This window comes from Felis catus, chromosome C1, assembly GCF_018350175.1.
Source record: "Felis catus isolate Fca126 chromosome C1, F.catus_Fca126_mat1.0, whole genome shotgun sequence".
Classification (NCBI taxonomy): Eukaryota; Metazoa; Chordata; class Mammalia; order Carnivora; family Felidae; genus Felis; species Felis catus.
Window position 1 is genome coordinate 73,142,385 of NC_058375.1, and position 17,090 is coordinate 73,159,474.

Here is a 17,090-nt window from a genome sequence, read left to right on the forward strand (position 1 = left end):
CTCTTGTAGTTTGTAACATGTTGTGGGGCGGGAAGGAAAAAAAAATTTGTAACTTTACACATGGTGATACGGATGGATATTAACTAGACTTACTGTGGTGATCATCTTGCAATGTATATAAATAGTGAACCATTATGTTGTACACTTGAAAGTAATGTAATATATGTCAATTATATCTCAATTTAAAAAAAAGGAAAGGAAGATGAAGATGAGAAATAGTGCACAGAAAAAAATTGTCAGGATCTGATCTGTTGGACGTGATAAAGAAGAGGAAATAATCATAGGGGACTGGGATTTTTAGCTTAGGTGACTTGGTGCATATAATTCAATTTACCATTACAGGAAATCCAAGAAGAAAAACGACATTAAAGAAAAGGAAACTCAGCGCTGGAAATATTTAAGCACTGTAGTTGGATGTTTAGATAGGAGAGGAGGGGTACAAAAAAAAACTGTATACATCTTGATTTGCTTATTCATTTAACAAATGGAGAATCCACTGTGTTGCTGAGAATATAGACCATAAAAGTATAAAAATTAACAATAAATGGTTTCTGCCCTTGAGGACTCAATCCAGTAAGAGAAATGGAATCTACCTGTTAGCAAAGGATAGACTGGGGGGGAGCACGTTCCCATCGGATGATGGGTTCATTCTCAACCTCAGGCACACATTAGAATCACCTGGAGGAGCTTCTAAACATCCCAATGCCCAGTCCACATTCTGGAGGAGGGGATGAGGCACCAGTGGTTGCTTAAACTCTCCAGGTGATGCCAATGCACAGCCAAGATTAAGAGGCAATAGCTTGACTCAGAAGACAACACCTAGGATACCTTTTCCTTTGAAGCATTTGGTAATAATGATGAGTGTGCAGAGGGTGGGGGTGGAAAGGATAAAAGGTGGAAATAAGGGAATTTGATTGAAGGAGCTGCCAAATCGCTTTATGATATATAGTTTCTCTGTAAAGAAAAAGTATCAAAGGCTGAGAGTAAGGGTATATGAGAATAAAGTAGGAATCTTAAGGAGAGTGGTGAAGTTTTGCAGTAGGGTCTGCAGAGAGAGTGAAAAGGAGTTGATTAGGAAGAAGTAAAAGCATTTCTAGGCAGTTAAAGGTTCAACGGAAATAGGCAATCATGCATTGGTAGTAGCATCCACCTACAATGTTGTGCAATTTTCCCCTAACAACACTTGACAGTTTGAGAGCATGAACAGAGAAAACATTCATCTGGGAACGTAGGCTGATGGGCCAGAAGGATGATGGGAACTGTGAGTTCTGGTGAGAGTTAAAAATCGGTAAATAGTAATGAGTCATGGGACTGTAGCCCTTGATGATAGTAAGAACACACTAAATGAGTAAAGGAATCAGAGAGGTCAAATGAGAGGCAATTTTGGCCAAAATGAGATTTCTAAATTTAAGATTTCAAGATAGGAGAGTACAAGAAAAGTTTTGATAACAGAATCTTAATTGTTCTTCCTACCTGTCTTTGTCCCTCCCCAATTGATTAGCCACACTGCAAACATGTTATAAATTAAAAGCCTGATCATCTCTCCCCACCATCAAACCTCATCCTTCCAGATAAATTCAATCAAAAGTCAGCCTAAGAAGTCTTAATTATCACTATCACCTCTCTTACCCTACTAATACCCCCTTCCTCTCACTCTCACCCAATCCTACACAAACTTTTATACTTTATAGTTTTCAGACTGTGTTTTACTTTGCAAATCATCTTTTAATCCATATTTCAACAACCTTCCCAAAATACTTGATTCTGGAATTTCTTGTTTCCTTACTTTTAATGATGGTTTCTTTGGGGGAAATTCTTTAGGCTACTTGCCCATTTTTGTGAAGGTTTATTTAGTGAAAACTAGACAGATAATGTAATTTACAGATACACTTAATCAGCCACACTGTATTATGTTATCATAAGCTGATGCAAACAATCAAAGGAAATTACTAATTTCAACTCTTCCAAGTTGAGAAGTTCCCATTATTCTCTTAAGATCCTCATTTACTATCTGTGACATGTGTCTACCTGATAAATGTAAAGTGAGAACACCAGTGTCAATCTATATTTTTTTAAAAACTTAGTGAAACAAATTTTTTTCTATTTGTTAGATAAAATACAAACCAACGTTCCAATATTTTTTCAGCACCCCAGTGGATCATATTGCACACCCCAATGAGGTACATATAAACCACCACTTTAGATGTCACTGGTCTAGGTATGAGGTAATGAACATCTTGTCAGCCACTAACAACAACAAAAAAATTTTAAATGCATATCATACTACCTACAATACCATTTTAATAAAGGTTTTATTTATTTTTTAAGCTAAAAATTTTGGGGAAGATTTCAGGTATTCAACACTTTGTATGATCTTAAAAACATCACTTTCATAATACTTTGTATTGGAATAAGAAGTTACTATAAGGAACAGATTAAAGAAAGCATTAAAAGGTAATCTAGAACCCTTACAGAAAGACCTACCATCCAAATTAGAATTCAAGTTACTAAGTACAGGCTGGAAGTGAACGTTTAAGAGCACTTTGGATTCCTCCTAGGCATTTCATCACATTGTACTTATTCAATTTCTGTCTTAGGAATTATTTATAAACTCCCATGAGAGCAAGGGCTGTCTTGTTGCCTGCTATATTCCTAGACACAAGAATAATGCCATGCGGCACAGAGTAGATATCCAAAAAACATTTACTGAATGAATGCATAAAAGAATGAAGCGGTATAAATATGGATTAAGAAACTAATCAAAGAAAAGAGAACAGGGGCACATGGGTGTCTCCGTCGCTTAAGCTTCCAACTTCAGCTCAGGTCATGATCTCACCAGTTCATTGGTTTGGCCCCGTAGTGGGTTCTGCACTGACAGCTCAGAGCCTGAAGCCTGTTTCGAATTCTATGTCTTTCTGTCCCTCCCCTGCTTGTGCTCGCTCTCTCTCTCTCTCTCTCTCTCTCTCTCTCTCTCAAAGAGAAATAAACATTAAAAAAGAGAGAGAGAGAAAACAAAAAAAGTGCTGAACATTGAGTTTAAGGAATACCTGCATTAAAGCCATCAGAAGTGCCAGCAGAGTCGAATGGGAAAGTCGAGGAGGTACTGGGAAGGCCAGCAAACAATAAGGGCCTGGAAAGGGGTGTATTGCAGGGAAGGCACTGAATACAGTCACTGTGGAAGTCTGAGAAAAGGCCAATGAGTTTATCATGAACAGAACAGGCAACCTCAAGAATGCTGTTTAGGTATAGTTACAGAAATAGAAGTCAACTGCATTGAATCAGGCAGGAAACGGATAGTAAGTTAATACAGGCAACACACGAGTCTTATGAATTTGTGAAACAAGAGAAACAGTATTAAAACTCTAAAGGGCTCAACAAAAAGAAGTGACGTTTTTTTCAAGTTAGGAAGATCTACATGTTTGAGGACAGGATTCAGAGTTTTTTCCTATAATGGTGGACACAGTTTTGTGATTTTAAACTAGAATGGACATAAATGATGGCAAACATATTTATTGTGAAGACAGACATCTGGAAAGAGAGAAAGTGCATTTCCACATAAAAACCTAAAATAGACAATAAATGAAAAGCAGGATTCCTGATTACATACTTCCTTTTCCATATTTCTGGGAAAATAGGTTGAGATGAAATATACATGCAGCAATTTTGGTCTTGGAGACTCATTCTATTGGAGTTACCTTAGAAAGAAGTGGGTGTTTCTGTCACCACCACAGAGAATAAAAGAATACAAATATTTGTATGAATCTGCTGTTCTTTATGTCTTCAGGAACTAATCTTTCAGCCGTTAACAATAGCTACTGCTTCTCTGCTGCTTCAGTAAAACATGAGCTCATTTCATTGCCTGCTGGGCCCGTATTTTCCCAGCCCTAATGTAACAAAAGGATACAGTGACAAAAAAAATAACATGGAGTGTTTCATTCTTGAAATACTGTCTCTCCCTCTGTGCTATCGCCTGTTTTAACTTAGTTCAAGCATAGGTCGTATCGTGAGAGCTGCTTTGGAAGTTACTTGGCATTATGGGCTTTTGAACAGATTTCACTTCATATTTTCATGTTATTAAAATTCCCCACACTGAATGTTAAGGGTTAAGAGTTATTCCATCTCACTCACCATTTTATACTTCCTTGTGTCTCCCACCTGGCACTTTGTATCCCCCGTCACCGTACTTTGCACACAGTAGGCGGCTTGTGTTGTGTTGCTCGAATAATCCAGCGTGGGCTTGCTGCCTTAAGGCACTCAAAACCCCCGCAGCAGCAAATAGTTAACGGAGCTTCTGGTGGGGGTGAAGGGCCCGAAGATTGTCAAGTAACCCAACTGAGAGCTCCTTGAGACCAGGGACAGTTTTGTTCAGTACGGTATGTCAGTCCCTGATTCAGTCCTGGTACACAGAAGATTCTCAGTAATCCTTAATGAACAACACACTCAGTGGGAACTATAAACTCAGCCCTGCTCAGCAAACGTAAATCGAGTGCCACCAGGCGTCAGGGATCAGCGGGGCGTGGCTGCTACAAGATGCTAAGGAGTTATCTGTTGGTTGTAATTTCATAATATCGTCATCTGTGCTACAATTTTCATATTTTCCCTTGAAGCAAAACGGGGGATTTGGGTTGTCTCTGCTCTCAGTTTTCAGCGGCTAACCTGCAAACCAGGGCCCCCACGACTCCCTACTCACTTCTGGGAGCTAACATGCCCCTCCCTCCGGTGGAGCTGGCCGAGCTTCCGGCGCGCCCCGCGACTGCGCCGCGGCGGTCCAGAAGGGGTCGCTGTTCCCGCGACAACCTCTGAAAAGGCTCCACCCCGCGGCTGGCGGGGCTTCCTCCGTCCGGGACCCCGCCCCATACAGCTCATTACCAGTCCGTCAGTCTCCTTCAAGCTTTCGGCCGCCAGCGCCGACGCTAGCGCCAGACTCGGCGGAGCAGGCCCGACGTCTCGGCCGCCCCCGCCGCCACCCGGGCGCGCGGCCCGCCCCGCTCGTTCTCTCCCCTCGCCCCACCCTCTGGCTTCCCCCTCGCGGAAACGACAGCTGCTGCGGCGGGGCTGGCGCCGCCTCCCTCCACCTACCACGTCTGCCCCCGCCACTCTCGCCCGGTGCCCCAGCCCGGCCTCGGCGCCTCCCCGCTAAGTCAGCCGGCAGCTCCGCCCGGCTGCCGCCGCCCAGGATGAACATCATGGACTTCAACGTGAAGAAGCTGGCGGCGGACGCGGGCACCTTCCTCAGTCGTGCTGTGCAGGTACCGCGGTGGGGGGGAAAGGGTGGCGCCCGAGAGGGCCGAGGAGGGGCCGGGCCAGGCGGCGGCGCTCCCCGCACCCGACCACACGGACCGGCTGGCAGGCCTGCGGCCGGAGGCCTGGATGATGGGCGCGGCCTGGTGCCCCCTCCGGGCACGGCGGCGGTTTTCTGCCCCCTTCCAGTTCAACCGCCGCTTCCCCGGAAGCGAGGCGGGGTGGGGAGAGGGTGCGGAGCTTCCTCCGCCCCGGGAGGACACCTTGAATTCGGCTCCGGACCGAGAGACAGCACCGCCCGCCTTTCTGGCCCCACATCGCCAGGGCTGGTGTGGCCGCCCTCCCGGGGAGGGCAAAGGCCCTGCTAGCCCGGCGCGGTAACGAGAGAGACGGGCCTTTCTTGCACCACCCCCACCCTTTCCTTTCGTCTCTCTCCCTCTCCTCGCCGAGTCCAAGAAGGAAGTTTCCTTTTCCTGCCCCTGAACCGAAAGAGCTGCCAGCGCAGTTCCTTCCAGTCCTCTCTCTCCCTGAAAGGAAGGTCCCTGGGCTTAGGGCGGTCCGCGGGCGAAATGGAGATCGTCGGTTGGCGTCCATACTCTGCCAAGGCCTTGGGAAGCCTGGAGTTTGGGGGTTCCCACCTCGTTCTCAAAATGAGGAGCATCGGCAGCAGGACAAGGAGACGCTGGAGGGGAAGATTCGCGTTATGCGTGTTGTCAGAGTTGTTGTATTTCAAATACACTGTAAGGGGGAAATTTAGCCGCCTTGCGGCATTCCGCAGTCAAGGAAGTGTCAGCACTCGGGAACTTGGACAGTTTTCCCCAGCTATCACCCACATTATGTCAACTCGGTTAAATCTATGAACAGATGTAAATTTCACCACAACATGAGTTATAAACAGTCTGGTGCTTAAATTAATGACATAGTCATAGTAGCAACAACATTCCCTTTTGTAAAGAGAAAACAAAAATAATTTTCTAATACACATACCAAACTGATACTGAAATGTAAGTCAGTTGCACTGCCTTATTACTTTTCTCCTTTACCCCAGTTTCATTGGCGGAGTTGATCTTAACATTGCATTATTCTTGGCAAGAGAATGGTAGAAGTCGAGCTAGGTAATAGCTGCCTATATTGTGAAAAAAACTGTCAAACATATGCAAGGCATTTGACAGATTATCTTACTGTCCTTTCTGGAACTTTGCCAGATAGATGCTGTTAACCCCTTTTATATATGAGGAAACAGCCTCGTAGAGGTTAAGTTACTTGTTTAACTTGCATGGCTAGTAAATAGCCAAGTGCTGCCTGATCTACTACTCATTGAAAGCTGCTTCTGTCTTGCGGAGTAGGCATTGCAGGTATAGAATAGAGAATGTTGCAGACTGGAGAGACTTTAAAGATCATCTAATACAATCTGAGCATTTCAATAACACTTAAGCAGATAATACTTAAGGCAGTGGGAAATTCCTTCTAGGTGTTGATTTCTAAGTTCCAAAATCTGCATGGTGAGTAATAAGCTAGCTGCCTTAACCCTTATCTCCTCCTCCTTCATTAAAATATAAGCTGTAGATGGTTCATTTGGCCTGGGTGGCTCGGTTAAGCGTCTGACTTCAGCTCAGGTCATGATCTCAGGTTTGGTGAGTTCGAGCCCCTCATAGGGCTCTGCCGTCAGCGCCAAGCCTGCTTCGGATCCTCTGTCCCCCCTCTCTCTCTGCCCCTTCCCTGCTTGCTCTCTCTCAAAAATAAACAAACATTTTAAAAATAAAACATATGCTATATTGTGAAGACATCGGTTAAAATGATTTATTGATTTAAATTAGCCTACTTCCGATAGTTAAAAGGCAAGTGCAAGGAGAGTAAGTGGTTGAGAGTCTGAAATGATTTGATTTGTGAGACTTAATGTTGACTGAAAAGAGGCCTTCAATATTTTTTATTGCTGATTCCCAAAGATTTTGTTTGCCAAGCAGAGATTTGATGTTGTATTGCCACCCTTTTAAAGAGAGATGTATTTTCAGGTATAGAATCCACAGTGCTTAAATAAGACACATGTACTAGAATTTGATTGATTGGTCGATTTTTAGAATTTGATTTAAATTGTTAGTAGACTTGATTTAAAAAATAAATCTAGCCTGCGCCTGGGTGGCTCAGTCGGTTAAGCGTCCGACTTCAACTCAGGTCACGATCTCACGGTCCGTGAGTTCGAGCGCGCGTCGGGCTCTGGGCTGATGGCTCAGAGCCTGGAGCCTGCTTCCGATTCTGTGTCTCCCTCTCTCTCTGCCCCTCCCCCGTTCATGCTCTGTCTCTGTCTCAAAAATAAATAAACGTTAAAAAAAATTTTTTTTAAATAATAAAAAAATAAATCTAGCAAAGCTCTCAAAAGATGTACTTTTCAGATGGATTTTAATTGCTCATTGCTTCAAATCCTTTAGTTTTTAAATTCTGTCCTAATCTTAGCTATCAAATTATTCTCAGTACTAAATACTTAAGTGCCTACTGCCATGTCTGTCTTACACTACTATTTTGGACTCTGGTGATACACTGGTGAATAAAATCAGCAAAATACCTGTTCTCGTAGAGCTTATAATCTAGCAAAAGACAAATTAGTAAATACATCAGGTGGTGATGAAGAAAAAGGCCAGAAGTGATATGTTAATGGCGGGGATGGTGGTTTTTGCCAGGTTGTAGAGATATATGATTCAGGACAAGTCTTTCCAACAGGATCAAATTCCAAGAGACCTCAAGGAAGTGACCATTCCAATTTTGTGGAGGAAAGGCGTTTTAGGCAGAGGGAAAAAGTATGAAGACCCTGAGGTTCTGGGTTACCAGGGTTATCAGTTAGGGAGCTGTGGCCATAGGATAGGCAAAAGGTGATATTGACTTAGGTGATAGTAATAGCAGGGAAGATTCAGAACCTATTCAGTATTGCTTCTCAAATTGGCTTGAGGCTAGGAGGGAAAGATGTGTTATGGATGACTATGAGGTTTTGGCTTGAGATTTACTGAGAAGGGCAAAATTTCAGGAGGAACAGACTCCTTAAATATTATTTTTCTATTAAGTCTGTATTTCTTAGAAATAGGTTCTGAAATATTTATGTAGAAGGTATATTATATCTGAGGATTGCTTTAAAATATTCTAGAAGAGAAAAAGGGAGTAGTTGAAACAATGGCAGAATGTTCCCAGTTATGAAGCTGAGTTTCAATATACTATTATACTTTTGAATGTTTGACCTTTTACACAGTACTATTTTTTTAATCATGTAAGAAGCAAAAGATGATTCCAAAATGCAACATGTGAAATTTGGAATGCTGTGTAGTAATTTTCAACAAAAACACTGCTTTGTCATTTTGCTATTTAGTTAATAACTGAATTCCCAGTCTAAATTGAGTTGACATCAGTATAGTGCCCAGTGCCAAGTTTCATGCTAAGAATAGGGTAAGAGCTATGCCAGTTACTCATTATAAGTAATAAAAACAGTAGGAATGGAATTCAGCTTTCACATTTCTGAATAATAATTTCTATTCAAATCGAATTATACCTTAAGGAATAGGTCATGCTCTTGGTGGCCAACTGCCATATCTTTTTTTCATTGTACTTAAAAGTTTTCAGATTAAAAAGTAAACATTCCCTGTTTTAAAAAAAGAGAGACTATTAAACACACAAATTGGTTTCATCACTCTACTCCCTTATAAAATCTGTTTATATGGGAGCACAGGGGTGGCTCAGTCGGTTAAGGGTCCAACTGTCTGTTTCGGCTCAGGTCGTGATCACAACAGTTTGAGTTCAAGCACTGCGTTGGGCTATATTTATATGCCTTGCCACTTTGAAAGAATATTAAGGTAAAATGTATAAATCAGTAGGAATATTTATTCCATTTGGGTGCTTTTGTTGTTCTTAACTCCCTCAAAATAGTAGAATACAAAAGCATCAGGTAATTTATCCTCCATAAATTGTTACTTTATTAGGGTCTTAAAAGCCATTTAGTCTTAGTATCTGTCTTTTCAGTCCAGACTCCTTAGTTGAGTATTACATACTCCTTTCTGGCCTTGTCTTTTTTTTCACTCATGTATACACACTGTATTCCTATCAAATTATTTTTTAATTTCCAAAATATCTTGTACTTTTCTAACTGTAGACTTTTGTTCATACATTTAAATTCCTCTTCAGTGCCCTCCACCCTCTCTCTGTGTAGTCTTTTCCTTCCCTCTGGATGAAACTTCAGTCCATCTCAGACCCCAAGAGCTTGATGTGAAATCTTGTGTCATTTTTCAATTCTGTATGATCATTTGGCTTTTTTTTTCTTCTAATGAAGGTCCTTGGAGCTGTAAAATTCTATTACTCTATGGCTTTCACATCCTTATAAGTTTGTATGTCCTAAGGAATCAACTCTGTTTCTTATTCCCATCTCACAATATCCAACATCGTTCTTTTATTTATATAATTTTAGGGGGTACCTGGGTGGTTCAGTTGGTTGAGCATCTGACTTTTGATTTCGGCTCAGCTCGTGATCCCAGGGTCGTGAACCTCCACTCAGCACGGAGCCCGCTTAAGATTCTCACTCCCTCTGCCCCTCTCCCCTGCTCGTGCTCGCTCTCTGTCTCTCTCTCTCTCAAAAAGAAAGAAAGAAAAAAGTTTCTGTCATTTTAGTCAGGCAGGGTATCCATATTCAAAGTTTACTCTTTGAATCATTTAGTATGTTAAATAATTTGTTATTTTTATTAGCGTTTTTCTAACATTAAATCTGCTGAAGTTGAAGTTGACTAATGCCAGTCTAAAATTTTAAACTGTTCAATTTAACCTGTATTTATTGAGTACCTTCTGGGTGCTTGGCATTGAAGTACAAAAGTAAAGGAGACCTGGTCTCTGCCCTCATAGACTTCATAGGCTAACCCCAATTTATCATAATTAAGTATTTTATTCTTTGCAGTAAATATCCATTTTGTGAAGTACTATTCTGTTACTTCACTTGATAAATGTTCCAAGTGGACACATTTTTACTTCAGAATTGATATTGAAGCAAAATTTTGCTCACCATCTTTAAAATAAGACCATATTGTTTCTAAAAAAAATATTTTCAACTTAAATTACTTAGGAGTTTAATTTTCTAATATTTCCTTTGAACTGCCTACTGAAGTTACTGTATAAACTTCATGAATGCCAGCTATTTTCTGAGGGGGAAAAAAAAGTCTTTAAAATTTAGTTGCAAGCTTGGCTTTCATCTCCAGTTTAATTTAGCAAACAATGGTGTGTCTGAGCCTAGAGGTAAAGATGAATATGCTGCTGCCCTCAACTAACTTCTGTGAGATCCTATCTGGATGGAATTCTAACATGACCAAACACTCACCCAAGCCCTTTTGAAATCCTGTTTCTTCTATAGAATATAAACTGCAACAACTTCACCATGTCTCTCAAATTCTACTAAATAAACCATGTCACATTCAAAGTCCATACATTTTCTGATTGTGTAAAAACTTTACATATTTAGTGTTACCCAAAACTTTTCACATCCTATGGTGCTGTTGGTGTTAATTAACTGATAGAAGATGGTTGGTTAACCTGATGTTAATATAATCACCTATGAGCTTAGGACAGTAGTTCTCAGTCTTAGTTGCACTTAGAATTACCTCAGAAATCTTTACAGGCTGCATCTCAGTCTAGTTAAAGAAGAATCCTTGTGGTTGGATTTGGCATCATTGTTTTTCAAAGATTGCCCAGGTAATTCCAAAGAGCAGCCAAAATTGAGAATAAGTTGAGAAGGATCTAATTTTACAATTTACGAATTCATTATATTCAGAATTTGTGCTATACATTTTACCCTAAGAAGTTTAGATAACTTTTAAAATGTTACTTTACCCACTCAAAGAATTGATGGTTAGAGTTCATACTAAATAGATGTCTTTCATCATACAGTCTTTTTGCTTGTGCTTTTCTCTTTGTAGTAAAGCATGGTATAGAATCCTGTAGGCTAGATGCCTATCCTGTAGTAAAGAAAGGATCACAGTGTCTGGCATAATGTGGCTGACTCAAAGACAGTCCTTTCCTTAAAGAAATGTGTAAAGAAAATATGTAAAGAGAAGGGGATTATTAAGCTTTCGGTTCTCGTGTCATTTTACTATATTCCTAATGAAATCATTATGAAAGAATTGTACGTCAAATTACATTTTAGAGAACATTGGATTTGGATTTGCAGGACATTCTGACTTTCATTGTAGGTTGTTTTCATGAAAGTTTTTATTAAATGGTACTGCTAAAAGTTCATTAAAATGCTTAAAATCAAACTATAGGGGTTTTTTTGTGGGTGTTTTTTGTTGTGTTTTGTTTTGTTTTGTTTTGAGAGAGAGAATGTGTGTGGGAGAGGGCCCGAGGGAGAAGGAGAGAGAGAACCTTAAGCAGGCTCCATGTTCAGCACTGAGCCTGTTGTTGGACCAGATTTCACCATCATGACCTGAGCTGAAATCAAGAGCCAGACGCTTAGCCTATTGAGCCACCCAGGTGCCCCTCAACTATTGTTCTTAACTAACAACTGGTTATCCTCAGAAGACTACAAACTTAGTAGTGATTTTGGACTTAAATATGTTGAAAACAAAAATTTTTTATTATTTTTTTTAATGTTTATTTAAACATTTCTGTTTAAATTTTTGAGACAGAGAGACAGAGCATGAATGGGGGAGGGTCAGAGAGAGGGAGACACAGAATCCGAAACAGCTCCAGACTGAGCTGTCAGCACAGAGCCCGACGCGGGGCTCGAACTCACGGACCGTGAGATCATGACCTGAGCCGAAGTCAGATGCCTAACCGACTGAGCCACCCAGGCGCCCCGAAAACAAAAACTTTTTAAAGTAAAGTTTTAAATTTTTTGTAATTAGGGAAAGGTTTTTTTTTTTAATATTTATTTATCTTGAAAGAGAGTGAGCTAAAGAGGGACAGAGAGAGAGACAGAATACAAAGCACGTTCTAGGCTCTGAGCTATCAGCACAGAGCTCAGCACAAGGCTTGAACCCACAATCTGTGAGATCATGACCTGAGCCAAAGTTGGACGCCTAACCGACCGAGCCACCCAGGCGCCCCAGGAATTTTGTGTTTTTTTGGGGTTGTTTTGGAAAGAAAAGGTCTTCTGTCTGTCTCAGAAGGGTGCCATTATTATAATTTCATGTTTGTGTTTAACCAGCATTCTTAAGATCATAAAATCCTTGATGGCAAAAGAACTGTGTCATATGCTGATTCTTTATCTCACTTACAATAGAAGAAAATATATACCCCATAAATATCTTTATTAACAATTTAAAATGCCTAAATTTAGCTGATGTAGCTCATTTTCTGTAAGCTTTCTTTAAAATATTTTAGAGAAAAATGTATGTATTAAATATACTATATTGTTACCTTAGTATGTCATACCTGCTGATTAATGATAGAAAAAAAATCCTTAAACCCCCACAGTAAAGTCATGGGAGATACTGTGTCTTTTACAATTATAAGTTTGAGTAATAAAATATAAATGTATAATTTCAACCTAAATATATAACATTTGCAGTGTGTTTCTGTACTGGCACCTTTTTTTTTTTTTTTTTTTTTTGCTCATTCTAGATAGGATTAAAGTTAACCTTAAGTTGATGGTTATTGAATATCATGTAAGAAGCAGAGGTGCACTATAGGATACAGCTGACCAGAGTGCTATGAACAAAGACACAGAGGCAAGGAAAAACAGAATATATTCATATAAGGGTAGAAGAAAATACTAATTTTTTTAAATCAGCAACTATTTACTGGAAGTCTTACAGTATAAAGAGACTGTGATTTAAACAGATGTGAGATTGAATCGCAACACTGACACGTTAGGCAAAATGTTCATCACTACAGTTGTGATTCTTATCTATGTGTTATAAGAGTTTATTTTGGTTTTGGGTTTTAGGTTTTTTTAGTATTTGGTATAAAATGCACAGTTTGGTATATGGCATTTTCTAATTTATCTTAAGCCCTGACACTGTTAAAAATACGGAAGTATTTTCTAGAAGATTCATTAGCACCGCCTTTATACATGTTAGTTTTTTTTTTTTTTTAATTTTTTTTTTTTCTTCAACGTTTACTTATTTTTTTTGGGACAGAGAGAGACAGAGCATGAACGGGGGAGGGGCAGAGAGAGAGGGAGACACAGAATCAGAAACAGGCTCCAGGCTCCAAGCCATCAGCCCAGAGCCTGACGCGGGGCTCGAACTCACGGACCGTGAGATCGTGACCTGGCTGAAGTCGGACGCTTAACCGACTGCGCCACCCAGGCGCCCTATATACATGTTAGTTTTTTACAGAAGTCCTTAACAGGGGCGCCTGGGTCGCTCAGTTGGTTGGGCATCTGACTTCCCTGTTAAGGACTTCTATAAAAAACTAACGTGTATGAAGGCGGTGCTAGTGAATCTTCTAGAAATGCAACTGGAAGATCAGTCATGAAAGGACTTTATACCCTTCCCTTAGATCTTTACATAGCCCATTTCTTATCATTTGCTCTTAGATCAGTTGTTACCTGTTCAGAGAGGCTGTTTCTCTAACCACCCACATCTCACACCTTTCAAACTCCTGTTCCCCATTCCAGGCCCAGGTTGCATATTCCTCTCCCTTTGAAGCCTTCCCTGATTCTCCTGCTTCTCCCTTTCCCTGCAGAATGAATTCTTCCTTCTTCTACACTCAAATTCATTAATTCACTCATTTAATTGTTCAGTCACTCAAAAAATAATAGGACCAACTTTGTCGGTCCTATATCCATTGTCTTTTTGTATCCTTATTATCGAATTGTTTACTTGTTTATTGTCTGTTCTATTAAAATGTAAGCTTCTAAGAGCAGAAACTTTGTTCTGGCTACTTAAACCCATGTGCTTAGAATAGTGCATGGCACATATTAAGGTACTTAAAAATATTTGTTGAAGGAATGAATGCAATAAAGAAATACATATGCTTATTAAGGTGCTAAGTTAAGAATTTTTCTCTATTGGTAGATCAGCCTTCATAGATCATGTTAACCTGGATGTATTTCCTCCTTTGTTTGCCTCCTATTGGTTGCTTTATCTGGGAGATAACCTATTTAACCATTAGAGGTAGACCTCGAACATGTAAAATTCTAACCTCTGTAGGAGGTCTGTAGCCTAGAATCTTTAGGGATTTGTAGAGAGAATACCAGAGTTCACTCTTAAGAGTGAAATTATAGTAGTTACCCAACTGACCGTGGCATCAGGGTTTTGACCTTTTGCCCAATGCAACTCCTATTCCTATCCTCAGTTACAGTACATTGCAAGGTTGTGGGCTTAGGCAGTAGCTTTGGAACTGCTATTTTCAGTTGCACTCACTGGGTCAGGGCTTGTCTATAAGCCAGTCTCAAAAAGACATAAGGCTTTACAAAAGCTGTTGAAGCTTATATTTCTAGCCCCTGAACAAGACCTTCAGTGGGGAGTTAACACCAGACTCTAAGAATAACATTCTAGACGACCTTTCAGCTAAAATGTTAACTGATAATCAACAGAAAGTATTAGACCAATAAAAAGGATGCTGAAAGAAACAGATAATAAAACTCAGAAAAATGAAGTAGCAGAAGATATTTTAAGAGATGAAAAGGGGGAAAAAAGCACAGTAAACATTACATTGTTACCCAGAAGTGAGTCATGAGTAATGAGTATAGAATTAGTGCTAGTGATATGCCTGTGTTAGGATGAGAGAAAGCCACATATTCTAGAAGAAAATTTTGCATGGTAAACAGCCTGAGTCATCACTTCTTTTTTTTTCCCCCCCAAGTCGTCACTGCTAGTGTTCAATTGAAAGTCTTCAGAAGTGCCCATAAAATGCACATGGAAATCTTTTTACCTCTTTGTTCTTGAATGGGCAATGCTGCTTTTCCTCAAAAACCACCACATTCAAGATAGTAAAAATTGATATGCTGACTATATTTAACTACATTTTATGATCTTTAAAACCTGCCTCCACAGTATGAATAAGATATGCCCCAAAAGTTAGTCTATAGATCAATTGTTGTAACATATCCTGAAGAAACAAATGGTAGTTTCCCAGAACATCCCATTAAAGCACATTAAACTGGAGGTGATTAAAGTGCCATTAATACAAAGCCACGTTAACATAAGCAGCCCTTTTTGAATTCAAAATAATAATTACCAGACACTGAACAAAGTGATTTACGTACATACTCTTAATTCTCAAAGCACTGTACGATATGTATCATCTCTCTTTTATGATAGTAGATACCTAAGAAAAAATTCAGAAGCTTGCTCAGGTCACACAATTAGCAGTGCAGCCAGAATCTGAATTCAGCACAATGGACTCAAAATTCTTACTCCTTACCACTATGCTATCCTACCTTTATATGTAAGAAATACTTATATACCAGGCAGTATGCTAGATTTTCTCTAGAATTCACACCATACATTTTTAGCAGAACTGAGGATATACGTTAATCTTAAGAGAGGGTCCAGATTAAGAGGTATGGATAAATTTCTATAGGGGCAAAAAAGCACTCAGTGCAATGGTTTGCAAACAATTATTTGTATGTTTGGGAGTGTCTGGATTTGAGTTTTTAATTACTGATATAGGTTCCTAAAATGTGTTTGAGGTATATTTAATTTTTTTTTATAATTAATAACAGTTCACAGAAGAAAAGCTTGGCCAGGCAGAGAAGACAGAATTGGATGCTCACTTAGAGAATCTTCTTAGCAAAGCTGAATGTACCAAAATATGGACAGAAAAAATAATGAAACAAACTGAAGTATTATTGCAGCCAAATCCAAGTAAGAAACTTTTTACCTTTGTCTGCCTTATTGACTAATCTCATTAAAGGGTACTGTTAGTAGGGGTTTTTTTAATATAAACAAACAAACAAAAAAGGTTTTGATAGCTATTGGAAAACAGAAGTTTTTGGTTTGTGGCTTTAGGGTCTATGGGTTTGTGTGTTGTGCTTTTGGTGAAGAAGAGGGTGCTAAACACCTGTGTACCCTCTGACAACTGGACTAACATCGTGTTTTTCATGCCTTCGTAGAATCCTCTTGAAAACTCAATTTCAGGGAGTGACTTTTAATTTTAAGAGTTAGGAAGGCTGTGAAAAAAAATTAACCTTTTTTTTTATATATATACAGGGGAATTGTCCCTAAATAATTAAGGAAAAATTATGTGAAAACTTAGTTACCAATTATTTATGTTTATGTTAAGTTTTATATTTTTACATAAATTATTCCATTTGATTTTCAGACAACTCTAAGGTTTCAGATCACCAATCTCAGTAATCTTTCAGATAAGGTGTACAACAATTGTTTATTAATTGCAAATCACAAGTTAGCATTTTATACAGTGTAGCTTAGCCAGTTAGAAGTGGAAATTGAACTTGAATTTGGTGTATTGACACCCAGTCTTTTCACTGTGAGCTTTATCAAGCTCACATCAACAGTGAAGAACAAAGCAGCAAATGTTTTCATTCCCCTTTGCCCCAGTATTGTGACCATGTTGTGAAATTCCATAAGCTTACTTTTAGGTACTAACTTCCAAGGTTTAAACTTTATTGCTATTCTGTGAACCTGAAGCACTACACAAAATATTAGTAATTTTGTACATTTTAATTGAACTGTGGTGACCTTCTGAAACAGGCCTTTCACACTTTGAAGCCTGTTGTCTTTGAACACCAAGTGGTATTTCTTACTCATTTAAGGCTACTTAAATTATATACCATGACATCTTAAAAAAGTAGTAGATATTTTGCCTTTTGTTCCTTGCTCTGTCCAGAGCTCCTCACATAAGTAGTCTATTCTATATGTTTTTCTGAATGGCAAACTCATACACAACTGGCAAACGGGAATTTCATCAGCATAAAGTTA

The 17,090-nt window shown here is 39.5% G+C and overlaps 1 protein-coding gene across 10 annotated transcripts in view; it reads left to right on the forward strand.

The window, feature by feature from the left end:
• Positions 1 to 4,851: 4,851 nt before the first annotated feature.
• SH3GLB1 (SH3 domain containing GRB2 like, endophilin B1) overlaps positions 4,852 to 17,090 on the forward strand; it is a 35,401-nt gene continuing 23,162 nt past the window's right edge. For 2 of the 10 annotated variants that reach the window (XM_023258874.2, XM_023258875.2), the window contains exons 1-2: positions 4,852 to 5,249; positions 15,872 to 16,013. In XM_023258874.2, coding sequence (XP_023114642.1) covers positions 5,178 to 5,249; positions 15,872 to 16,013 — 214 coding nt within the window. In that variant the 5' untranslated portion in view covers positions 4,852 to 5,177. The remainder of the gene's footprint in view (positions 5,250 to 15,871; positions 16,014 to 17,090) is intronic. The other 8 variants (XM_023258876.2, XM_023258877.2, XM_045036138.1 and 5 more) reach the window with 8 other exon arrangements.